General features: G+C 35.2%; 1 protein-coding gene across 4 annotated transcripts in view; it reads right to left on the bottom strand.

Annotated features, from left to right (window-relative positions):
* TUSC3 (tumor suppressor candidate 3) overlaps positions 1-27559 on the bottom strand; it is a 183585-nt gene that overhangs the window by 66811 nt on the left and 89215 nt on the right. For 3 of the 4 annotated variants that reach the window (XM_079908911.1, XM_079908908.1, XM_079908910.1), the window contains exon 6: positions 9962-10051. In XM_079908911.1, the coding sequence (XP_079765037.1) occupies positions 9962-10051 (90 nt within the window). Of the gene's footprint in view, positions 1-9108; positions 9341-9961; positions 10052-27559 lie in introns of those variants that run through there. The other variant, XM_079908909.1, reaches the window with a different exon arrangement.

Below are 27559 nucleotides of genomic sequence, written 5' to 3'. Positions count from 1 at the left end.
AAGGCTAAAAATATAACTTGAGTTCCTATTTGCAAAGAAAGATTTATTCATCTATTCAGCTTTATTTTTATTTAATATCTGCCGTGTGTGAAATGTTTTGATAGGTGGTAAGGATACAAATTACATGGTCCTTCTTAATTAATTGTCAGGGTTGTTAGTAGCTAAACAGTTGAAAGGAAGTAAAGGAGCACTTTGGGTTGGCTTCAGAATTGGTAAAGGTCAGTGAGTTTAGGATCAAGAGTGATGATGAAAGTCAAAACCACATGTAGAGGGCAGAGAGAAGCAGCAATAGATGCCAGAGATAAAGGCAAAGAGTCTTACCAATGGCCAACTAGACACAAAAAATTTTAAAATCAAAAGAAATAAAAAGATAAGGCAAAGCTTGCCAAGAGAGAAGACGCAAGGCCATAGCAACAGAGCAACCATGGTACTGAGGCAAACGTTTAAAACAGTTCAGTTTCTAATACCACACAATGCAATAATAAGCAGAGATTTAATGACCGAGACTTTGGGCAAACCCAGATCATACTGCATCTCTCTACTAGTCTATCAGCTCCATGATATAGCTGTACTACTAGGGCAGATACAGTACCTGGTATTGAATGGGCTCTCAACAAACATTTATTGGATGGAAAAATAAAGGAATGAATAAATGAAAAGGCAGACTCTCAATTCCAAACTCTACCATAAAATTTTTGCATACCTTTACCAATTATTATTCTCTTTCTGTTTTTTTTTTTGTTTAAAATTTTTTGTTATATGTTGACATTCTCTTTGCTGGTGGTATGAAGATTATAATAAAACTCCTGAATATCCTAAATAAAATAATTGTATTTAGTTTAAATAAGCCTATACAATTTTCCACTTAGGACTAAAATATGTCCCTCAAAGAGCTAGTATATGCAAAATCCCTGAGGCATGAGAGTGTACAGCACTGGAGAAAGTGTAAGACTATTATGGCTACCTGAGACAAGTGCTACATTAACGATAAATTCTCGATTAAGCAGCATGCATTTCTGCAACAAAATGCTTTTGCATGTGCATGTAGAACACAGCTCTTAGCTACATTCACAACTGAAGTATAATGTAGTGAAAAATTTTGGATTATATATGGTAAACCCATAGCAACTCTCAGGCAGCAGCTAAAAGCCAAATCTTAAAAAAGAGGACAATGCACAAGTTTATTTAACTGAATGCATCTCATTCAAGATTTTTTTTTTAACGACAGAAAATGTCTTTATGTCCCATGTAATCACACAGTTATATAGATTCCCTTTAGCTACACATTAATGACTGTTTTTGTGATGACTTTCACGCCGTGAAGTAGACCATTAGTACTTGACTTGTGCCAATACATAGCAACTTAACAGTAACAAACAAACTTGCAAGTCAGCATAGTAACATACTGCCTGCACTATTAATTTAATTTACATTGTCTATATTCATTTACATTTAAGTTCAGTGTGGTGAAACTTACTCTGGTAACATCTGTAGATCCTTGTAGGCATGTGTTATTTCACAATTAATATGTGCAAATGTGAACAGTCACTGATATTACAAATATATATAATTTTTTAAAGCTAATAGCTAAGTAAAGACCCAACAACATACTCCACAGTCTTTTAAGCTTGTCTGATCCAATTAGCTCAGTTCAGAGAGAAAATTGAACTACTGAAGCTAGAATCAGAAGTTCAGAGCTGACACAGGCCCACTATATATCAATTCTGTTGATGGCCACAAACTATCCACTGCTCAAACCAGTGTTGATCCTAAGGTGAATGAGGAGTGGGGATGGATAGCTGAGAGGACTGGAATGTATACCCCTTCCGGAAAATACAATTCAAAACACAGGCCCCGTTGACAGAGCATCAGTAACAAACCTTCTATAAAGGAGCAAATAATCTGTTCACCTACATAAGAATTGTTAAAATGTACAACAGGATAAAACAATTTCTGACAGATACTCTTAAATAAATATGTTTTTATAATTTTCCCTACAGGATTATCTACAAGACAAATATGATATTGACTTAAAAAATTATTCACAATTGGTGAGACATTTTGACTACTTGTTGCTATTGTTTTCAGAGCGTGGTATCTTAACACCATTTGAAAAGTATGTTTCTTCATGATTTTTTTCCTCTGTTTTGGAATCTACTAACAAAGAATAAACTCTTAGCATATTATGAGAAGCTGTAGTAGACATTTCTACGAGGGCACTGCCCGTGCACCAGCCTGAAATCCACCAGTGCAGGGAAAGTAACGCCTTCCCCAGAGAAATAGCACTCAACGAGTGACTGATGAGAGCTGGTATATGAATATCAATACCTTAGTTTCCCTCACCACTGGGGTGGGAAAATCCCTGTATGTGTTCCACACCAGCTCCCAGAGATCCCCAAGCAGTATTAAGCTTCAGTGGCCCAAAGCGCTCATGGGCTGGATACGGCATCTTTTTTGACTGCCTTCCCTTCCTGAACTCAGTTTCCCGCTCCTTTCTCACGTTTGCCTCACCTCCAGCATGAGCTACTTTCATCTGATTTGTTGTCTTTGGGTCTGTTCTGGGAGGGACTCAGACTAAGACAGGAGTGTTTTCAACTTTTAAAAGCGCTTATACATCTATGATTATATTTTATCTCACAAACTACAAGGTAAGAAAAGCAGTATTAGTCCATCTTTTCTTATATTAAATGAGTCTAAGTAACTTCCACCCCTAGCGACACAACTGCTAAGAGGCAGAGCTTGGGAAGAACTCAAGCCCGTTCTCTTCCCATCTGTTTCTCTGCCTGTATACTTCAGGACAAGGCATAAACATGACTCCGTGGGCCTAAGAGTCATTTTTACTCTCCCTTATGTAAACATCTCTTGGTAAGCATATATAAAATGTCCAAGATTAAATAGCGTTTACTAAGATAGATTAAAGCAAACAATTATACCCAAAACATTTTCATATCAGTTATATTTAGTGATGGTGTTCCATATATACAATCCTCCCAAACATTAAACCACAGGTCAGTGTGATCCGAAGCACTCACTGGTTGCTTCAGTTAAAAAAAATTTTTTTTTAAGAAAGTCATCCTTTGGGTATAAATGCTAGATGGGATGGCCTTCTTGGCTACAAAATATATAAGAAAACAAAATTATATTTAAGATTCTCTGGAGCTTCTCATTTTCGACTCTGATGTCTGAGCCTGGTGCTTCCTTGCTGTGAGCAGTGTCCTCTGCACTGTAGGATGCTTAGCGGCATCCCTGGCTCCACCACTAGCTGCCAGTAGAGGGCAGCTGCCCCCACCGTTGTGACAACCAAAACTGTATCCAGAAACTACCAAATGTCCTCTGGGGGTGCCGGGAGGAGGGGGGCGGGGAGCCACATTCATCCCTCTTGGTATGATATGCGTTTCACAGCCCAAATATCCCTTCACTACTCCATGAGACAGCCAGTCTATAAGGGCAGTAAGGGTTAATGTGGCGTGGGGACAGAAACCACTTACACCTACCTTGAAATTTTACAAATGAGGAAAAGGTGAAGTCCTGGTAACATTTATCTAACGTTATAGGGTTCCAAAGTTAGCACGAGTGTAAGAAGTTAACAATGGGTGTGAAGCTTATGCTTCTGAAACATGACTGAATGCTGTTGCACAGAAAGAACCATGGCTTTTCATGTTTGGGGCCAACAAAGGAATCTGTTATCAGCTTGTCTTTCCCACTAGTAGCTCAATATAGCCCTGACAGCATGAGGCAGAACATGAAACCTCTGGTAAGATGAGAGGACGACATGGGAAGTAAAGCAATGTTTCTGGGGAATAAGTAGAATAAATGTAAGCATACTGGATGGCAACTTAAAGAGAACTCTGAGGAAGTTCACTAGCACAAAGAAACTATATGCCAATGTCCATTGCAATAAATTCAGATGTTAACAGAAGTTCTCCCATGCTTTGGGATTTGGGTTTAGTTAGCTCTACTTTGTAATTCTGTTGTTGGCTTTGCATTTTGATGAATCCCTATCAGTATTTAACAAGAAGGAAGGCAGAGGTGTATCATACCACCATCTTAACCCTGAAAAATCTCTCTTCACTTCTGTTTCACTGTCATCTTTTTATAGCATCACCTTAGGAATGTACATAGACCCATCCCCTTTGTTAAACTGTGTATATGTAGGTTTAAATCTACGGTATTTGCCTGATGCAAGAAAGGCTAGTCAATTCTCAGTGGCCTTTTAATCTCTCTGCTTATATTTTGAATGACTAGCCTAGCTTTTAATGTTCTGCATCTCATACTTCTCATAACTTTACAACTTAATGCAACAACATTCTCTGTAATCTATTACCTATAGGGAGACAGTTTACTTAACTACATAGTGTGTTCTTTCTCCTTGACATGAAACTACAAGGGGTTGCATTTATTGATACCTATTTTTTATAATTTTCTAAATTTCCATAGTGAGCATTTATTAATTTTATGATCAGAAAGTAAACTTTAAAAGCAAAAGTTGAAAGAGGAAGTCAAAGTATCATATTTTAAAGAATAATGAGAGGAACCAGATAATAGAAAAATACAGCCTGGAAGCTAATGACACATTCTAGGATTACACCTGGCCACGTATATCTTTAAGCCTCTAGGGTCTTATTAGGTCTTAGTCACTTTATTTAAAAGGACTGTGTTTGTCAAGGTTATGGAGGTTTCATGACATTTCACCCATATTTAATTAGTCAATCTCCCTGCAGAAAATAGTAGGTATCATTTCAGATTCATAGATTGCTCAGGGCCCTCAGACTCAGAATTTCTGTCAAAAATTTAAAATAGATTTTAGCATCAAGATCCAAACATTAACCACTGTTACTAACAACATTTATGTCTAAACTTTAAATATGTATTTTAAATATTTAGTCTAATTATTATCAACTTAGTCTTCGAATGACTCTCGATCATGTTACAAGATCCACCATTCTAATTCTGGCTTCTACTACTTGGACTATTATTTTTCCTCATTTGTAAAATACCTGCTCTCTGACCTCACAGTATTATGCTTAAAAGGTATAAAACTAGCTGTTACAACGCCAAATCCATTAAAAACTCCCATATACAGAAAAACAGCAAATTAGGCAATTTTAAAAGTTTGACACAAAAGAACTCACCACCATCCAGAATTCTATTTAGAAACCGACTTCAGAAAAACCGGGGGGTGGGGGGGGGTGGGGGAAAAACCCAACTATTTCTGGAAACCATACAGACCTTCATAGTACAATTTTAAAGTATTTACAAAGTTAAGTTCACTTTAACATTGAAATACTTCTTCATAAACAATTTTAATACAAATTTCTTAAATCATCTAACGTAAATCAAATAGTTGAAGCCAAACATATTTTAAAAACTAATTTAGAAAAAATGAACAAAAATTAGAATTCATTTAGCTGATATTTATGTGTAATAGCTACCTAAAAATAAGTCTTTAAAATGTAAATGGTTATTCAATTATGTTACAAATATGAAAACCACAGTAAACTTACTGTTTCATATACCTTACTCCACTAAATGTGCATTGGTCATAAGAATTAATGCCAAATTATAAAATTCCTTTATAAATATTCATAAGATACTCACTTTGTCATTTTATTCCATACCACTGAAAGAGATAAATAGCCTAATTATAGTTATTCTCAAAAACACAAATCCTACATGGTAATTTCTTTTTAGAAATACAGGTTAAAATATGAAGAAATTACCAAAGAAGGATAGTGCTAATTTTCAAGTTATATCTTGAAATTTAAACACATCTATTATAAAGAAAACCATTCACTATTATTATTCTAATGGACAGTCATTGTTTAAAGTATAATTCTGTACCAGTAACCACTTGATTTTATAAAGCAAAGTTAATCTTCTATTTTGTTCCAGTAGTATGAAAACACATTATTATGCAAATCAATTCATTAAAACAAAAACAATTTTCTGTTTCAGTGTATGTTGACATTATGCATATTAAAAAGCAGGAAGGGAAGTTTTGCTAAAATACGTTAAAATGCAAAACAAGAAAAGAGCTATATACTAATGGGCAACATTCTCCTGCCCCTTTAACCTGCTTTTGTCTATACTGCTTAGTAAGTAACATCTTAGTAATTAACAGATCAGTCCAAAACCATATCCACATCTCTGGCCAAGAGCACACTCAAGCAATTGATTGTGCAGCAAGAAGCTCCTATATTTCCAAGACTTTCATGATTTTTTTCCTTCAATCCTAATACTTTATTCAAATGTAAGAAAACATGTTTTTATAAAATATGAGGGTGAAGAGTTTGGGACAAAATTCATTTCGTGAAGAGTTTGGGACAAAATTCATTTCTTTAAACAACCTGGTTATAGGTTTCAGTCTCATCATTTCTGTAACTTTTGATTAAGGTGCTGAAAAGCTAAAATACGTACCCTGAAAACTAGATGCACGTATGAAGGAAAAGTTTTTTTCTTTTAAAAATATAGAAAATTCTGTTTTCTTAATGTGTTCCTCTGGGCCATCACAGTACCTTTTCCTAAGGGCCATGCCAATCTCTACTTACAAAATAGTAATACAACAATGTGGAGGGGGCAAATAAAACATTTTCTAAATCAATAGAGAAAATTTCTTTCCAATCTAATCTAAACCTTAAAATAAGTGTTCCTGTCACATTAAGGTTACTAACTGGTTTATGCGGAATTAACAGTGACATGTTGATCCTATTATCATTCAGACTAGTGACAAAAAATAAATGGAAAGAATTAAGATAATACAATTCAAGAAACCAAAATCTCCTAGTGTGAGTCTTTATAATCATTTAATAAAACATTCATTGAGGACCAGCTGTATGTAAGTGTAAAGATGAAAAATAGCTTAAAAGAAACTCCCTATGTTAAGAATTTGACTAATACATAAAATATTAAAAAAATATTATTATAAAGGAATGCAGAGATACATAAATGGGCTAACTACATATTTATAAATGTGTAAAGGGAAGAAGAATTTCTAAGGTAATTAAGGAATGCATTTCAGAGGGTTGGCAAATTAGGTGGTATTTGAAGGATGGGCATGATTTGATAGAAATTCCAGGAATGGAAGCAGCAAAATAAAGCATATATTTAGGGGACAAGGGACAGTACAAATACACTAACACTGAGTTTCTCTGCAAAAGAGTAGAGGTCTTAGGCTGGAAAGGAAAATTACAATGGGCAAGTAATGGACAGCCACTTAGGATTTCCAATTTAACTGATAACTCTGGTCCACACATGTTAATATTATCAATATAGTCAAAGTATGCTTTAGGAGTATTCACCTAGTGGCCTAAAATACTCATTTGTGAAGTCTAGTGCCTAGCATACATTCAGTGAGCAATAGATGGCATCCACGTTGTCACTGTTACTGTAATCAGTGCAAATTTTTTTGGTGCTTACTCCAGTAAACGACGTGTGAGGGGATTAGAGTCTCATGATTTAGCAAAGTAATGGTTGAAATGGTAAGAAGATTACAGTGAGAATGAAGAGTGACAGAATACAACACTTTAAAATATGCCACTTTGGCCTAAGAATTATTTTAAGCTGAAGGCACTGAGAAGAAGCAGATACTAGAAAAGTTCTCTGCCTTCTCCAATCTGCCTAAAAGCAGGACATAAATTCACAACGGTGTCCCTCCTCCTTTCTCTACCAGCAAGGACATAGGTAGAGACAATCTACAGGTGGAGACAATCCTTGGAGACAACTTTAGATCCTTATCAATGGAGAAGGCAACCGCAAACTTAAATCTGCACACTACACCTCACTGTTGCTTGTCTTACTTTTCCTGGTCACTTCCACAACTGGCTTTCCCTCAATACCTTTCTTTCTGTCTGTAACTGAAGATGGCACTTAAGCCTGAGCTCTAAGCCACCTCTGAGAGTTATTCATTTTTCCCTATCTCCCATGTATACATGAGGTATACATGTTAATCACTTTGTTTTTCTCTTGTTATTCTGTCTTTTGTTACAGGGGCCTCAGCCAAAGACTCAGAACAGTAGAGGGAAAATTGTATTTTCTTTCCCTACATAAGCTAAAACATTTCACAAGAATGTTGATGAATTTTTCATATACTTTAACAAATGTATTTAAGCAAATAATAAAAAGCAATGCTTAATATGTTTATTTGCCTAAGAAATGTTATAAGAATATTAAAAGGCAGGAATAAAAATTTTATCAATTTCCAAATTTACACTTTTAAAGTATCATTAACACAATAGTGATCAAATCTTTGTGTCAGGCCCTCTTTATGAAATAGGAACATATCAGGGACCAAAGTGGATAAAAAGCCATGCTGTCAAGTGCTTATACCTTACTGGGGTCCTGGCAAAAGACAAACAACAGTAACACAAAATAGTAAATTATATAACATGTTATAAGTGCTATGGAGAAGAAATTTAAAAAGGAAAGGAAGACAGTGAGTATGGGTATTGGGGAAGAGGATGAGAGAAAAGGACTACACTTTTAAATAGGATGGTCAGGAAGACTTGAAGATAAGGGGACAATTTATTGCTTGATAATTACTTCCAATTATTTTTTCTGTAAAATTAATTTTGAATATTAGACATTCAAATCACTTTTCTAATTAGTGACAGATTTAAAAAATACAGAGTACACATAACAAAAGACATGTCTGATTTACTACAGCATCTGATTATCCAGAGTCTAACTTTGACTCCATATTCTTGACACCTATAGAAGAAATCTGAAAATGTTGACAAAAATATGAGACCAAAATGGTTATTATATAGTATCAGTGACTGTAACTAGCAACCAGCCCTTAAAATCTAATTGAGCCATCAGGGTACATACAGTAAGTAAAGTGAACTATACCCCTATATTACAGTTCCACAAAGAAGTTCAAAGAAAGCCACAAACAATTTAGGAAGAAGAAATAACTTGTTAGCTTTTTTAATATTAAAGATATTTGAAGTACTGTAAGCAATGAAGAACAAACCTCATAAGCTTACATTATACATTTATATTTATAGAGAAATTATAACATGATTGGCCATGGGATAACTTTATTCCATTCAGAGCCACAATATTCAGAAATTAAAAATTTATTACCATTTTAGGTGTGATTCTGGTACTGTGGTTATGATTTTTTAAGAAAGCCTCATCTTTTAGAGGTACCTACTGAAATATTTATGTTTGAAATGAAATGATATTGGGCAGTTATTTCAAAAGAATCCAACAGCGGTAAAGAGAACTGGATGGGAGAATAGATGAAACAAGATTGGTTATGAACTGGTGATTAAGTTTGGTGATGAGTGCACGAGGGGTGTCATTATATTCTTCCCTCAAAATCTGTATAAAGAAAAAGCTAGAGAAAAAAGGCAAATTTTAGAACAGTAATCTTCACCAACCTAATACTAAGCCTCAAAAACAGTATTCTGCAAAGTTGATCTATGACAATATTTCCCACCCACCAAAAGGAGAGGGAAGGCAGCAAAACAGTAGCAGTCACTAATGTAAATTTTGCTACTGATTTAACTACACACCAATTTCACTTTCAATTTTCTGGCAAACAGTTCCTGGCATCCTAATACAATGGCTTCAGGGTTCTTAATGATCTTCTGAGCTAAATTAAATTTATCATTGCTGGGACACTCGCTACAGACTGTTCCTATTTCCTCTTTTGGCATTACATATTATTGCCATAGCAGTCTGCAAAGTTGGAAAAATAATTTATGTGTATATATTTGATAAGTAGGTACACTGAATTTTTTTTAATCCATGCTAAAGCAGTCCGCACCCTAAAAAAAAATATATATATGTGCATGTTGTGTGTATGTACATGGTGAAGGTAGTAAATGAGAAGAGAAAGAACATATATTTCGATTTACAAATAGAATCCTTTCTTACTAAATGCTAAACATAATTTCGGATTCCTATGTAAACAGAATTAAAGTTCATAATACTGATGCACAGAACATGCACTTACCACCTGTCCATTGTGCGGGTTTTTATGAGCATATGGTGGTCCACGGATATGATTCCACATCTGGCCAGAAGTCATAGCAAAGACTATACACTGAAAAAACAGGGTACAATATTATAACATGTAAACTGAAAAATAAGAGAATACTGCATTCTTTAAAAAAAATGCTCATGAAACTATCTTTCAAATATCATGTAACAGCTCATCCATTAAAATCATTTTCATTTACTAACTATGGAACCTTCGGTAAGTTACTTTTCTTCTGCTTCTCAGATTTGATATCTATAAACTGGGGATACCAACTACGCTGATGACATACATTAATGGGTAAATAAATAAATTGGGTAACATATGTAAAGCATCTGGCATGGTGACTGATAATCTGATATGTCCTAACTAGAGCTAGTCAAAAGTACAGGTAAAACATGATGTTTTAGATATAGCCAGGAATAATTCACAGAAGCCATATTCCTGCTAGGTCTAGCAAAAAAAGGCTGCATTTGGAAAACTAATCTTAAAGATCCGAGACATTACAGAGATGGTGGGGGAGGAAACAGTATGAACCAGAGGTCACAGTCAATCACTGTAACTTACATGTAAGCATGTTTTGTTTAAATCATACATGCTTAAATTTACAAACATGGACATCTTTAGACTGAAATATGTCTTCAGGTTAAAACACTTCCTACTGTCTCAGAACTTGCCCAACTCACTCTTTATTTGAACTGCCCACCTCTGGTAGGTAGCTATATCAACAAAGATTCAAGGTCAGAATGAGCAATGTGTGACTGGGGATCTAAACATACAAGATTTGCACAATTTTTAAAGGAGAAACGAGGATACAAAAGGGGAAAAGTAGGATGAGGCAAATTAATGGAGGATTTTTAAACCCAGAGAATAAATCTGAACTCTGTTTCATAACTTCTTGGGAACCACAATATTTCAAAAGAAAATAAAAATGATATAACAGGATTATAGAGATTAATCTGAATCCTTTCCACACTTTCTTGAGAGTAACTCTGAAATAAACTGAAACTTCTTAAAAGTCAGATTTGACTTGTACATAGACTTTGCATAGATTGAGGTATTTCCGGAAAGTCAAGATTTTACAAAATATTTGCACTTTAAACTTAGAAGGTACATTAGAATTTAGGCCCGAAGTGAAACAGAGAATGATGCACCACCTAAAAAGTCATTTAAAAATGTGAAATTGTTACGTGAGAAAAGTAAATTGTATATCTAATTTATAGGAGTGTCATGTCAGTGATTTAGAGAATATATTAAAGGTGATTATTCTGTAGATAGATTATAATACAGTAGTGTGAAAGGCAGAGTATATTTTAAAATCCAGGAAAAGATATATCTAGTGAATAAACACATTTATAGTATAAGCAAGTGACATTTTTGTTTTTAGTAGATGCTCAGTAATACTAGAGTTCTATCATTTTGGGGACCTAACCCTCATAGTCACTAAATCAGCACTGAAACTGTATGTATTTCTGGTTTTACTTTTACCTGTCTGCCTATTCCTTTTCTGCCTTCTACTGCTGCACTTGATATTCCTATTTCCAACTATGGTGGAAAAATAATGCATGATCAAGTCTGTATTTTAGAAGGATGGTACTAGTCACAGTATGGAGAATAGACTGGAGAAAAGTATAACTTGAGGCAGAGAAATCATTTTGGAGGCTGATGTATAAAAATGCTTGAGAGACTATAGTGGCCAATTCCATGGTAGTGACAGAATTGAGAGATCTGGACAAACAGGAGAAATATTTAAGAGATGGAATCAACAGACTTTAGTGAATGATTGATCTGATAGAAAATAGTCAAAATTAACCTCTGGGTTTCTGATTTGAGCAACAGTGTGTAGTTAGTGGTGACACCCAATGAGATACAGAATAAGGCAGAAGCATGTTAAGGGTGAAAGGGAAGAAGGTAACAAAGATTTGGAGCTCCCTCTGTTTTAATTATTATTTTTTTACAGTAGGTCCTTGTTTGTTATCTGTTTTAAAAATAGCAGTGTGTATATGTCAATCCCAAATTCCCAATCTATCCCCCCCACTCTTCCCCCTGGTAACCATAAGTTTTTTTTGAAGTCTGCGAGTCGGTTTCTGTTTTGAAAATAAGTTCATTTATGTCATTTTTTTTAAGATTCCGCACATAAGCAATATCATATGATATTTGTCTTTGTCTGACTTACTTAGTATGATAATCTCCAGGTCCACTCATGTTGCTGCAAATGGCATTATTTCATTCTTTTTAATGGCTGAGTAATATTCCATTGTATATATGTATCACATCTTCTTTATCCATTCCTATGTTGATGGACATTTAAATTGCTTCCACATCTTGGCTATTGTAAACAGTGATGCAATGAACATTGGGTGCATGTATCCTTTTGAACCATGTTTTTCTCTAGATATATGTCCAGCAGTGGGATTACTGGATCACATGGTAGCTCTATTTTTAGTTTTTTAAGGAACCTCCCTACTGTTCTCCATAGTGGCTGTACCAATTTACATTCCCACCAGCAGTACAAGAGGGTTCCCTTTTCTCCACACCCTCTCCAGCATTTATTGTTTGTAGACTTTTTGATGATGGCCATTCTTACTGGTGTGAGGTGATATCTCACTGTAGTTTTGATTTGCATTTCTCTAATGATTAGTGATGTTGAGCAGTTTTTCATGTGCCTCTTGGCCATCTGTATGTCTTCTTTGGAGAAATGTCTATTTAGGTCTTCTGCCCATTTTTTGATTGGGTTGTTTGCTTTTTGGATATTGAGTCACGTGAGCTGTTTGTAAATTTTGGAGACTAATCCCTTTTTGGTTGCATCGTTTGTGAATATTTTCTCCCATTCTGTGGGTTGTCTTTTCGTTTTGTGGTTTCTTTGCTATGCGAAAGCTTTTGAGTTTAATTAGGTCCCATTTTTTATTTTTGTTTTTATTTCCATTACTCTAGGAGGTGGATCCAAAAAGATACTGCTGCAATTGATGTTGAAGAGTGTTCTGCCTATGTTTTCCTCTTATAGTATCCAGTCTTACATTTAGGTCTTTAATCCATTTTGAGATTTTTTTTTTGTGTATGGTGTTAAAGAATGTTCTAGTTTCGTTTTTTTACATGTAGCTGTCTGGTTTTCCCAGCACCATTTATTGAAGAGACTGTCTTTTCTCATTGTATAGTCTTGCCTCCTTGTTGTAGATTAACTGGCCATAGGTACACGGGTTTATTTCTGGGCTTTCTATCCTGTTCCACTGATCTGTATTTCTGTTTTGTGCCAGTACCATACTGTTTTGATGACTGTAGCTTTGTAGTATAGTCTGAAGTCAGGAAGCCTGATTCCTCCAGCTCCGTTTTTCTTTCTCAAGATTGCTTTGGCTATCAGGGTCTTTTGTGTCTCCATACAAATTTTAAGATTTTTTTTTTTTATCTAGTTCTGTGAAAAATGCCTTTGGTAATTGGATAGGGATTGCATCAAATCTGTAGATTGCCTTGGGGAGTTCATTTTTAAATGGGTTAACTCTAATGTACTTTCAAAACATCTTTGGAGAGTGAGATGTCTAAGAGACATTTACATATATATCTAATGACAGAGGTGTAGGGAAGAAAAACTACAGATCTGGGAATTGTCAGCACATAGTTGTTCACTGAAGTCATGGGAATAGATAAAATTGCTCAAGAAGAGTAAATAGGGTGAGAAAAATAGAAGGCCTAGAGGGCTAGAACACTGATGAATACTTGTAAGTTCATAAACTCAGACAGGAGCCTGCAAAGGAACCTGGGACACAGAAGTAGGAAGAAAATGAAGGTAGGAGATATAGTGTAACAGAAGCCAAGGATAGAATTTTGAAAAAGAAGAATGTGGTGGTCAAAAATGGTCAAACGCTGGGGAATGATCAAATACAAAACAACCTGAAAAGACTTATTTTTTCTTGACTATTCATTTGAGACACTGAAATACTTAAAAACTATAACCGTTAAAAAGAAGTTAAAAGACAGTAGTATCTATCGAATGACCTGCAACACTCTTAAGATCCACCACTGGTATGTTTAACGTACTTTGCCCAGCAGTATATCATAGTAGTTAAGGACGGAGGCTCTTAAATTAGAACACTTGAGTTTCAGATCTGTCTTGAGCACTTGGAGAAGTTCATCATTCTGGGCCTATAACATTAGGAGTATATTAGCATCAACCTTTTTAAGCTATGGAGGTTTAGTAAGTTATTATTTATCCCAATGCCCTCCACAACATTCCTAAATGGCACCGTGCCCCACACTCCTTAACTGGCTCTCTATGCTTCATTCAGGTCACTCTTCTTGCTCCACCCCCTCCATCCAGGAAGCAGTGCCTACGTTTACATCTTGTTAATGCCGTACCTGCCTAGGACTCCTACCTAACCAACCTCTCTACACTTGGGGTCTATGTATGGTTCTCCCTGAAGCCATTCCAGTTTAATTTACTCATTTGACAATTATTAACTGAGCATACCAAGTATTTACTGGATACTAGGAATATAGCAATGAATAAGATAAAGATAGTCCCTGCCCTTCAGTGAAAATCCTAAATAAGTGACATGTGCTCTGAATCATAAAAAATAAGTAGGTATTTCTCATTCATTCATTCAACATTTATATACTGAGAACCCACTATATATTCAAGAACTGTTTCAGAAGCCAAGAATAAAACAGTGAACAAAAATATAAGGGGGGAAACTCCCCTCTTGGAGCTTACATTCTATAGGGAGAAAACAGACAGTAAAAAATTAAATCATATGAGAGACAATGATAAATGAACTGAGGAAAAGTAAAGCAGTGAAGGTGGAAAGAATTCATGAGAGAAGGGGTTGCAATACTAATGAGTGGTTGGGAGGGGCCTCTCCAAGGCAGTGGCATTTTCAGCAGAGATCTGATGATGTCTAAAAGCCATGTAAATACTTGGGGAAAGAGGGAAGAGCCAGTGAACCAGGCTCTACTGAAGGACAATGTCTGGCATCTTTTAGAAAGAGTAAAGAAGCCAAGACGACTGAAGGACAGTTGATGAGGAGAAATGGATAAATGAATAAGGTTGGTGAAGTAGTACAGGGCCAGATCCCAGAGCCTCCTGGGTTGGAATTTTGAAAATTAACCGTATGGTGGGTAAAGATGGAAGCTAGGATATAGTTAAAAGGCTACTGCAATAAGTGGATTAAGAAATAATTAGAGCTCAAACAAGGGTGGTAGGTATGGTGAGAAATCCTTGGAATCTGGACATATTTGGAAGGAAGAGTCAATAGGATTTTCTGAAAGATTAGATGTGGGGTATGGCAGGGAAGAAGTGGTAAAGGAAGACTATGAGATTTTTGACTTGAACATGAGAAGTCAAATGCTATGGGAGAATTAGGTCTGGGGCCTGAGATGGGGAGTCTGTCCTGTACCTGTTCATTTGGAGACACCCAGTAGACTTCCAGGTAGAGGTGCAGCATGAGCTAGTTGGATTTATCAGTCTGGAGTTTACAGGGAAGATCTGGCCCCAAGATAAAATTTAGGACTCAATAATAGTTAGACAGTATTTAACCTTTAAAGCTGGACACCAATTTAGTAAATATAAATAGAGATGACCAAGATCAGAACCCCCTGTTAAGACCAAAATAAGTGCAGAAGATAAAAAATGAATGAGCAAAGATGATTAAGAAGTAGCAGTCAAAGAAGTAAGGAAAATCACGAGTGTGGCCTCCTGGAAGACAAGTGATTCTGGATGAAGACATCAGTTCTGTAGATACAGAGAGAGCAGTAATATGAAGACCCAGAACTAAAAATTGAATTTATTTCCCTGGAAAATATTTGTGCCCTTGACTAGAGCATTTTCAATGGAACAGTGAGGCAAAAGCCTTATGAAAAAATAAGGAAACAATGTAGACAACTGTTTCAAGGAGTTTTGCTCTAAGAGGGATCAGGTAAATAGAACAATATCTCGAAGGGAAAATGGTGTCATGTCCCTTTAGGATGAATAAGGAGATGTTTGCACTGCTAACGAGAATGATTCAGTAATAAAAGAAAAAATTAGGATGACAAAGAAAGAGGGGAGAATTGTTGGAAAACTGTCACTGAATACATGAGATGCGATAAGATCTAGTACACAAGTGGGGGTGTTACTCTTAGATAAGAGCAGAAAAGGTTCAAGTAATACAGCAGTACACAGACTCCAAGGGGCTGTGCATAGAATGCAGTGACGGAAGGAGATCTGGGTACTTAAATGGGATAAAAGCAAATCTTCATTTTCACTATCTTCTAATATACCATTTCCTTCAACTATGAATGTAGTTGACAGATCACAGTAGTTTTAGCAGCACCTGTGATTTTCGTGAGGGAAATGTAAATATCTTCATACTATAACATTTTCATATTATAACAGTAACTATCTCAAAATATTGTTTATATTCAGACTACTTGAAAACTATGGTAGTTATTAGATCCACATGAGGTTTGGTGATTTAATGCATTAATAGGAAATATATATATTCCAATATTATAAATTTTACTTACACATAAGAGAAAATGCTCAAATTTTAAAATGAGATGTTAAAATTAAATAGCAATAGCTACACTATCTATGGTTTGCTACAGAAGTTTTAAAAAAAATTCATCTTAATACATGATTTATTCAAAATTCCAAGAAATGGTTCAATAAAAGAAAAGCCGGCTTAAACATGGTGTTTAAACATGAGTCATTTCAAGTAGTGACAGATGTATTTACAGTATTTATTTATAATTACACAGAGCTGTGGCACTTCTCACAACATACTAAACAAACATAAACTTCTAAAATGCAAAACGGCCCAGATTTATAGAAACTCTTTTTCTAAGTAAGTATAACTGATATTTCCTGTTTTGATTTTAACAACTGAAATGTCCAGTACTTCACTGCTCTCATTAGTTTGGAAATTTAAATTTTTGTAATTAACTTAACTAGAATTTTATTTATCTATTTACTAAAATATTCATGCAGAAAAGGACATGATTCATAAGGGTACATACAGTTCAATGAATTTTACATGAGCACTTGTAACCAACACTGAGATCAGGAAGTGGAATACTGTTAGAAAAACAGGTGTCCACTGATGCCTCTTCCTAATCATTACCTGCATAACCCTCCAAAGGGGTAAGGATATTTTTTTGAAAATGCTGCATCACAGAGTATGTGTATACCAGGCTTTAGTGGACTAACCAAACATTTCTCAGAACTTTCAACCAAATTTACACTCCACCTAGCAGTGTTTCAGAGTTCTGGTCCACTCACATCCATACCAACAACTGGCATTATCTCTTCATGTGTGTGTGTGTATGTTCATCTTGGCTATCCTGGTAGAGGTGTGGCAGGCCATACTATAGTTTTTTTGTTTTGTTTTGTTTTTTTATTGTTGGCTGCATTGGATCTTCGTTGCTGTGCATGGGCTTTCTCTAGTTGTAGCGAGCAGGGGCTCCTCGTTGTGGTGTGTGGCTTCTCACTGCGGTGGCCTCTTGTTGCAGAGCACGAGCTCTCTAGGCATGCGGGCTTCAGTAGTTGCAGTAGTTGCAGTTCAGTAGTTGCAGGCTCTAGAGCACAAGCTTAGTAGTTGTGGCGCACGGGCTTAGTTGCTCTGTGGCATGTGGGATCTTCCCAGACCAGGGCTTGAATCCGTGTCCCCTGCATAGGCAGGCGGATTCTTAACCACTGTGCCACCAGGGAAGCCCTATACTGCAGTTTTATTTCAGAATATCCAGATGATTAACAAAGTTGAATATGTTTTCATATGTTTACTGAAATTTGAACGTTTTGGTAAAGTACCCAGCAAGTCTTTACTCCTCTTCAAAATTTGATTATCTGACTTTTGCTTATTGTTTTCTAAAAGTTCTTTATATATATAAAATAAGTAAGTATACACATAGCAAATAATCTTTACCAAGCTTGTGACTTGCCTTCCTTTTCATTTTCTTAATGGTATCTTTTGGCAAACAGAAGTTCTTAATTCACTGAAGTTCCGTTTACCAGTTATTTCTTCCATTATGGTCTGTTTCAAGAAATCTTTGCCAATCCAGCAATCATAAAGATAAATACCTATGTTTTCTTCTAAAAGTGTTAATGTTTACATTTCACACTGAGATGCACAACACACTGAGATTCACAATTCACCTTTTATTTTATTTGAGCTGTAACTGACATACATTATATTAGTTTCAGGTGTACAACATAATGGTTTGATATCTGTATATATGGGGAAATGATGACCACAGTAAGTCTAGTTTAACATCTGTCATCATACATATATAGACTATCTTTCTTGTGATGAGAACATTTAAGATCTATTCTCTTAACAACTTTGAAATATGCAGTACAGTACTGACTATAGTTGCCATGTTGTACACTACATCCCCAATAGTCATTTACTTTATAACTGAAGTTTGTACCTTTTGACACCCTGTGCCCATTTCACCTACTTGCACCACGCACCCCCTCTTCTCTGTATCTCTCGTTTTGTTGGGGTTTTTTTGGGGGGGGGGGTTGCTCTTTTTGTTTTTGTCTTAGATTCCACATGTAAGCCTTTCTTCACTTGGTATTGGGTTGGCCAAAAAATTCGTTTGGTTTTAAGTACACATTCTTCAGTTTCACCAAGAACTTTACTGAACAACGTATTCACTAACCGAACGAACTTTCTGGCCAACCCAATATAATAATGCCTTCAAGGTCCACTTATGTTGTCACAAATGGCAAGATTTAATTTTTTAATGGTTGAATAATATTCATTGTATTTACCACAATGTCTTTATCCATTCATTGATGGACACTTAGACTGTTTCCATATCTTGGCTATTGTAAATAATGCTGCAATGAACATGGAGGTAAATATATATTAGTTTTTTTGTTTTCTTCTGATAAATATCTAGAAGAATTGCTAGATCATATAGTAGTTCTACTTTAATTTTTTAAGGAACCTCCATATGCTATTCCACAGTGGCTATACCAATTTACATTCTCACCAGTAGTGCATGAGGGTTCCAACACTTGTTATTTCTTGACATTTTAATAATAGCTATTCTTACAGGTGTGAAGTGACATTTCATGGTGGTTTTTATTTGCACTTCTCTGATGATCAGTAATACTGAGCATCTCTTCACATGTACCTGCACCATTTGTATCTCTTTAGGAAAATGTCTATTCAGATCCTCTGCCTATTTTTTAATTGACTTGTTTGTTGTTTTTACTACTGAGTTGTATGAGTTCTTTATATATCCTGGATATCAACCCCTTATCAAATACATGATTTGCAAATAGTTTCTTCCATTCAGGTTGCCTTTTCATTTTGTCGACCTTTGCTATGCAGAAGCTTTTTAGTTTGATGTAGTCCCACTTGTTTATTTTTGCTTGTTTTGCCTTGGTTTTTGATGTCAAATACAAAAACTTATCACCAAGAACAACATCAAAGAGCTTACCACCTAGGTTTTCTCCTGGGAGTTTTATCGTTTCAGGTCTTACATTCAACTCTTTTATCCATTTTGAGTTAATTTCTGTGTACAGGGTAAGGGTAGGGGTCAAGTTTTATTCCTTTGCATGTGGCTGTCCAGTTTTCCCAATACCATTTATTGAAGAGACTGTCCTTCCCCAATGTATATTCTTGGCTACTTTGTCATAAATTAATTGACCACATATGTGTGTGTTTATTTCAGGGCTCTCTATTCTGTTCCATTGATCTGTATGTCCATTTTTATTCCAATACCATTATATTTTGATTACTACAGCTTTGTAATAAAGTTTGAAATCAGGGAGCATGATGCCTCCAACTTTGTTTTTAAGACTGATTTTGCTATTCAGGGTCTTTTATGGATCCATACAAACGTTAGGATTTCTTCGATTTCTGTGAATTTTGATAGGATGGCACTGAATTTGTACATTGCTTTGGGTAGTATAATATTTGGTAGTTCATGTTAACAATACTAGTTCTTCCAATCCATGAGCATGATACAACTTTCCATTTACTTGTATCATCTTCAATTTCTTTCATCAATATCTTAATAGTTTTTGGTGTACAGTTCTCTCAACTCCTTGGTTAAACTTATTCCTAGGTATTTTATTCTTTTTGATGAATTGTAAATGGAATTGGTTTTTTAATTTCCCTGATAGTTTGATATTAGTATATGGAAATGCCACATAGTTCTATATATTGATTTTTTCTAGCCTGCAAATTTATTGAATTCATTTACTAATTGTAGTAGTTTTTTGGTGGAGTCTTCAGGGTTTTCTATATACAGTATTATGTTATCTGAAAATAGTGATGGTTTTACTTCTTCCTTTCTGATTTGGATGTCCTTTATTTCTTTTTCTTGCTTAATTGCTCTGACTAGGACTTTGAATATGTCAAATAAAAGTGGTGAGAGTGGACATCCTTGCTTTCTTCCTGATCTTAGAGGAAAAGCATTCAGCTTTTCACCACTGAGTACCATGGCAGCTGTGGGCTTGTCATGTAGGGCCTTTATTATGTTCCCTCTATTGAGAAATCTTATGATAAATGGAGTATAGAAGCTAGGTGGTCACTCCATGTACTGGATCTTCACATTGAGGCTTACTGGCGACTTTATAATAAGCAAAAAACTCAGACAACCACATTCAAATGCAAAAAAAAAAAAAGGCAGGTCCATCTATCTATGAGTAATTTTAAAATGTTCTTCGAGTTTAGTGAGAACATTATCTATCCTCCTGAAGGAAAATTAAGTGCTAGATTTATTAAGAAAAATATACCCTAAGAAGATATTAATTCATTATATTGTTGCTATACTCCTGACCCAAACAAAAATACACAGAAATAACGGACATACCTGTCTTCAAATGGGCAAATGATTCAATTGCCTGATGGGAAAAACTTTTTATTCAAACAAATATTATCAGCAATTATTTGCTTTTCACTTGGAAAGAGAACAAAATAATATGCCACCGAGATCGTACCTTTATGATATTACAAAGTACATAATTTTATTCAAGAAAAATTTGAAAGAAAAAGGAGCTTATTCCACTCTATTTGAAGTCAGAGCTGCCCTGACTTCAGAGCACTCACAAAACAATACATTTCTACTGATACACCATAATGTATAGACACCAAAGAACCTTTCAGGAATTGTGAAAATTGTGTAATAATATATATTAGTTTTTCATAAAACTAACAATTAAACTGATATAATTTCTTTGAGACAGAAGAAACATTAAGGTATGTGAATCATCCTATAATGCAGAGCATCAGTGTTAAAAGGCAGAAAACAGCTTCTATCCTACTGAGATTTACTGTAATAATAAGGTTTGGGTTATTAGACCTTTTAAATGATGTTTTATCTTTCATGGTTTTAACTCGCAGATTCTTAGGATGTTTTTCTTTGTGTTTTTAATGAATGTAACTACTCCTCACACTCATATTTCTGGTTTGAAATGACAGCCATCTCTGAAGAGCATTAGCCTTCCATGAAGCTCTGCATTCAAGGGCTACAAAACATAACATTTTAACTCATTTTGATATTCCTAGTCAACATTTCTTCCTGAAGACCATAAACTATATATCTATCCTACACTCCCTGAAGTTATGTACCGGTGTAGTTCAATACTTTACTCAACCATTTTGCTTTAAACTCACCATGAAGTACGTACTGTGTATGCTTATTGTCCACCATCCTCCATCTTTAGGGGGTGGAGGAAGTTTGGAAAGCCAAGTTAAACCAAAACAGAACCAATGTATATTCAGCTCCATAAGCAATCATCAGTACCTATTAAATAGTAGTTAACAAGCACTTTTTTCCCCTTAGGAAGCATGAGACCAGGAAGTACTTACGAATACTCCTTTACCTATTTTTTTTTTAAACTCAAAACCAGGAAGCTCCAATGTCTATGTATGTTTCAACATTTCCATATTTCCATATGTTACTTCCCCTGTGCAACTGCAAGCTTTGTCTCTATCCTACACCCTAAAGCACTATGAATAGCCTTCTCTCCCCAGTATACATTTCATTCTTAATCCCGTGAGTCATAAACAATAATACGAATATGATAATGAAAAAGAAAAAAATTACCAGCCACAGAATACAGTCTAAGTAATCCCAGAAGTACTTCTGCACAGGTTCAGTGGTAAGACACAACTGCTAATTGTAGGTAGACTTGTTCTTTACTAAGAAGTGAGCATGTGGCTAGAAATTCTCTACCGAATTGTTTTTCTCATTATTTTCCTTTTGCATATAAATTTTTTCATTACAGAAGTGGTCTGCTGTTCTATAGTTCATTACTATTTTTATTTTAGGAGCTTCCATTTTACTGTGCAATCCAAGGCTTTCATCAGAGTTTCTACAAATCAGATGACAAGACTTTGCCAAAAATTATTTTAAAATATATTCTCATTTCCAAAGGAAAATGGGATATTGGTTGCTTTTAATAGACAGATGTTTAAGAATCTGAATAAATGCTTCAGCATTTTGGATAGCCTCTTAACTTTGTAAGGATATCCCAAGAATAGGATTTAAAAAAAGACGAACAAATCCAGTTTTTCACTTGAAAATAGTTTTTCTTTATAAACAAAAATCAAGTTTGCAAGTTTGGGGTGGTAATGGTGACTATCAGACAGAAAATGGTAAAGGAGATTCAAATTATTTATCTGACCTCATTGTTTAAGTGACTTGAATAGTTTCATAAGCCATCAGCAGATAAGAAAAAAACCACACAAATGAACATTTTATATTCAGAGTAGTTTTCAAATGTATTGTTTGAAAACATGTCTGTTCTCTGCATCCTGTTACTGACTTCTGAAAGGCTGCCACTGGGGAGCAGATATACCTGCCCAGATTTCCTTCTCAAGTATGTGTTTGTGAATGTTAGAATATCTTCTGTTATGCCAAGCACATTAGCTTTCAAGGATTCAAAGAAGAAAAACAAATCTGCATGATGTAGCAGAGGTGCAAGAAAATTGATTGTTGGAGTACTAACATACATGCATCACATAAATGTTCTTAGGCATTTATTTACAGTCCTAATGGCTCACTGCATGCCCTGGGTTAAACATCCGGCATACGAGACACGTGCCCAGATTTAGAGAACCCAGCACTGTGAAAAGAATACAGAACTTGAAGTCAGACACACACACAGAATCAAATCCCAGTTAACCATTTTCTAGCTGTGTGAGCTTCTGCAAATTGAGTTTACTGAATCTTAGTTTCCTTGTTTAAGGATAATACAAATTCCTTTTCACAGTTATTATAGGGAATAAGCATATAAAACATACCCCAAAAGAAGGAAGCGATGCAGTAAACAGTAATGCCTGTTATTACTAACTTTCAACAATAATTCTGGGGCTCTTCTCAAGGAGAGAGAATAATGAAGAAGGCATGCTAATGTCATCTGAGTCCACGTCAGCCACAGGATTACATCTTAAGTAGACAGTTTTTTAGTAGACTGAAACAGTGACAAAATTTGGTATATTGATGTTGAAATACTACAGGAGTTTTAACTTTCCAACAACACTTTGAAAGAAGTGCTGTATTTTTACCCAGAAACTGGGTAGTTTTACTGAATGAAGCAACCTGAGCAAAACCCAAAACGCTTTGAAACGTAATGACTATGGTGACTGAGATCATCCATAGTATCCAGTTATACTAAACAGAGTATAAACTAATTCATCTCTTTTAACTCAATTATCAAAAAGTGAGAAAATATTAAGACACTTTCCTTGAAAACTCTTATCTTCCTTACTCTAAAAAATCCAAACTTCACATTTGTACTTCTCTATCTACCACAAAGCCATAGAGGTTCTCTGAATTTCTAGACTCTAGTTATTATTGCAGATGATGGGTGCTTTAAGATGATTTGCTTGGGCTGCTTATTAGTCTATCCTATCACATCCAACTCAGTCATAAACACCACTAATTCTTGGTTGAAAAGAAAAATGGAAGGAGGAAGGGCTACTGCAAGAAGGCAAAAGGAAAAAACTGACACTTAGCATATACATTTGTATGCATATATATTAAAGTTTCCTCTTTTGTTACTTTTATTTTTAAGAACCATTACTTTTCTTCTTCCTATTGGGAAAGAGACTATTTTCAATTATCTATTGAAATTGTTTACTAATGATTCTTGGGGACTGACTTTGAATTCAGAAAACTGTTCAACTCTAGTATTAATTTCATTATTGGTTCTCCATAAATTGTGATGACATTTCCATATGTCATACCATAGGCAAATCATATCTTAGGTAAATCTCTTTTTTTACACTTTTTTGTTCCCTGTATTTCTTTTTCTGTTCTTAGGCTTTGACTAAGACCACTAGTAAAATGATGAAAAGCAGGTGATTGTAGGCATCATTTTAAGTTATCACTACTAAGATATTTGCTAGAGATTTTAAGATACCCTTAACCTAATTAAGAAAGTTCACTTTCTTAATTCATCATGAATTAGCTAAATTTGGTTGGTAACACGTTTTCAAAAAACTTTTTGCTTCTATGTTCATAAGCAGCATTTGCCATATACCATGGCATACCCTGAAGGTGGTGAAAGTAAGCCTCTGTGACAGCTACTGGCACGTGCAGAAAGCCAGTCAACTCTGCAGTACTAGGAGATAGGACACAAACTAGAGCATTCAGCAACACCCTAGGGAAAGTGAGCAAATGGGAGGCTATCAGCACCCAACCTAGCTTTACAAGATTGAGAGAAAGGATACAATCTTGAGTATGCCCACAAGACGGAACAGGCTTATCCACAGAAAAGATCTGAGAAAGCCTCAGAGTCCCTAACATGACTGAAGAAAGGAATTTCTCTCCCAAAGCCACCTAATTTTGGAAGAGGTGCACTTCTTCAAATATGAAGAAAGCAATGCAAGACTTCAATTTCAAGGAACATGACACCATCAAAGGAGTACAATTTTCCAGTGACCAACTAATAAAGAATTCAAAATAGTTGTTTTAAGGAAGCTCAGTCAATGAGCTACAAGAAAACACACAAAGATAATTCCATAAAATCAGGAAAATAATACATGAACAAAATGAGAAGTTTAACAGAGAGATAGGATTCATAAAAAAGAACCAAATAGAAATTTGGGAGCTGAAGAATATGACAAATAAAATGAAAAATGCCATAGAGAATATCAACATCAGATTGGATCAACTGGAAGAAAGAGTAGAGATCACTTGAAATTATCCAGTCAGGGGGAACAGAGAAAAGAATAGAAAAGAGTGACAAAAACCTACATAACTCTAAAAGGAACTATCTGTGCATTACTGGAGTCCCAGGAGAAAAGAAGAAAGGGGCAGAAAGTTTAAGAAATAATGCCTGATGAAAAGAACCCCCAAAACAGAATTAAATCTGAATTTTCAGAACTAGGAAACAAATACAACTGTCACTGAACAATATATTTTTAAAAATACTTATACATATGTATATTTACATAAAGGTCTTTATAAACATAGGAAAAAGTCAAAGGATTGCTTTGCTTATTAGAGGTTATCCCTAGGGAATGTCCCTTCCTGATGTAATTAAAATTGAGGGAAAAAAGATAGTTTTTAACAGCAGTAAAAGTAGACTTATTTTCAAAACTACTCTCTCTAAGCATATTTGCTAAACACAAACATGTGCACAATCCTGCCCTAATTTATTTTCTCCACTTTGCAAAATACTTTTCTCCCAGCATAGTACCACCAAATTTCAACCCTAAATCATCTTCTCCAAGATACACCCCCTTAAGGCTATCAGTGTATTTCTCAGCAGAAACCTTGCAAGCCAGGAGACAGTGGAATGAAGCATTAAAAATGCTACAAGAAAAAAAAAAATGCCAACCAAGAGAACTTTACCTGGCCAAGTTATCCTTCAGGGATGAAGGATAGATAAAAACTTTCCCAGACAAACAAAAGGTAAGAAGTTCATCACCAATCGATTTGCCTTACAAGAAATACTGAAAAACATTCTTCATGCTAAACACACTGGTAAAGGCAAGTATATAGTCAAATTCAGAATACTCTAAAACTGTAATATGGTACTAGAAAATAGTTAATAAGATAACATTAATAAGTCCTTATCTACCAAAAGTTACTTTAAATATAAATGGATTAAGTTATCCAAACAAAAGGCACAGAGTGAACGAATGGATAAAAAAGGAAGACATAACTATATGCTGCCCTCAAGAATCTCACTTCAGCTTCAAGGAGACAAATAATTTCAAAAAAAGGGATGGAAAAAGATATTTCACACAAGTGGAAACCAAAAGAAAAAACAGAGTAGCTATGCACTCATCAAACAAAATAGACGTGAAGGAAAAAATGATTGCAAGTGACAAGGTAAATGAATAAAATGAAAGGGGAGACATTAAACTCATACTACAGAAATACAAAGGATTATAAGAGACTACTATGAACAACTGTACGCCAACAAATTGGATAACCTAGAAGAAACAGATAAACCCTTGAAACACAAACCTATCAAGACCAGATGGTTTCCCTGGAAAATACTACCACACATTTAAAGAAGAATTAATACCAATCCTTTTCAAACTCTTCCAAAAAATTAAAGAGGGAACACTCCCAAACTCATTGTATGAGGCCAGTATTACACTGATATGAAAAGATAAAGCTACAGATCAATATCCCTGCTGAATATACATGAAAAACTCTCAACAAAATACAGTAAACCAAATTCAACAGCACATTAAAAGAATCATACACCATTAACAAGTAGGATTTATCCCTGGGATGTAAAGACGATTCAACATCTGCAAATCAATCAATGAGATATATCAATTAACAAAATGAATAAAAATCACATGATAATAGAAAAAGCATTTGACAAAATTCCACATCCTTTCATGATAAAAACTCAATAAATTGGGTATAGAAAGAATGTACAACAACATGATAAAAGCCAGATACAATAAGCTCCCAACTAATATCATGTTCAACTGTGATAGGCTGGAAGCTTTCCCTCTAAGATCAGGAACAAGAAAGGGTGTCCTATCATCAATCTTATTCAACATAGTACTAAAGTACTATCTAGAGCAATTAGGCAAGAAAAAGAAATAGTGGATATTCAAATCAGAAAAGAAGTGAAACTGTGTTTGCAGATGATATGATCTTCCTAAAGACTGCACCAAAAAAGGGTTTGAACTAATCACTGATTTCTTCACTAAAGTTGCAGGATTCAAAATCAACATACAAGGACTTCCAAGGACTTTCCTGGTGGTGCAGTGGTTAAGAATCTGCCTGCCAATGCAGGGGACACAGGTTTGAGCCCTGGTCCAGGGAGATCCCACATGCTGTGGAGCAACTAAGCCCCTGTGCCACTGCTGGGCCCGTGTGCCACGACTACTGAAGCCCACACGCCTAGAGCCCATGCTCCACAACAGAGAAGCCACTGCAATGAGAAGCCTGCGCACTGCAACAAGGATTAGCGAAGAAAGCCCACATGCAGCAATGAAGACCCAACACAGCCAAATAACAAAACAAAACACAAAATCAGCATACAGAACTCAGTTGCATTTCTACACTAATAATAAATTATCCAAAAAAGAAATTTAAAAATCCCATTTACAACAGCATCAAAAACAGTTAAATTCTATTCCTAAGCATTTTATTAAGGAGGTG

This window comes from Stenella coeruleoalba, assembly GCF_951394435.1.
Source record: "Stenella coeruleoalba genome assembly, chromosome: 21".
NCBI classification, from domain to species: Eukaryota; Metazoa; Chordata; class Mammalia; order Artiodactyla; family Delphinidae; genus Stenella; species Stenella coeruleoalba.
This window is presented reverse-complemented; position numbering and strand designations above follow the sequence as displayed.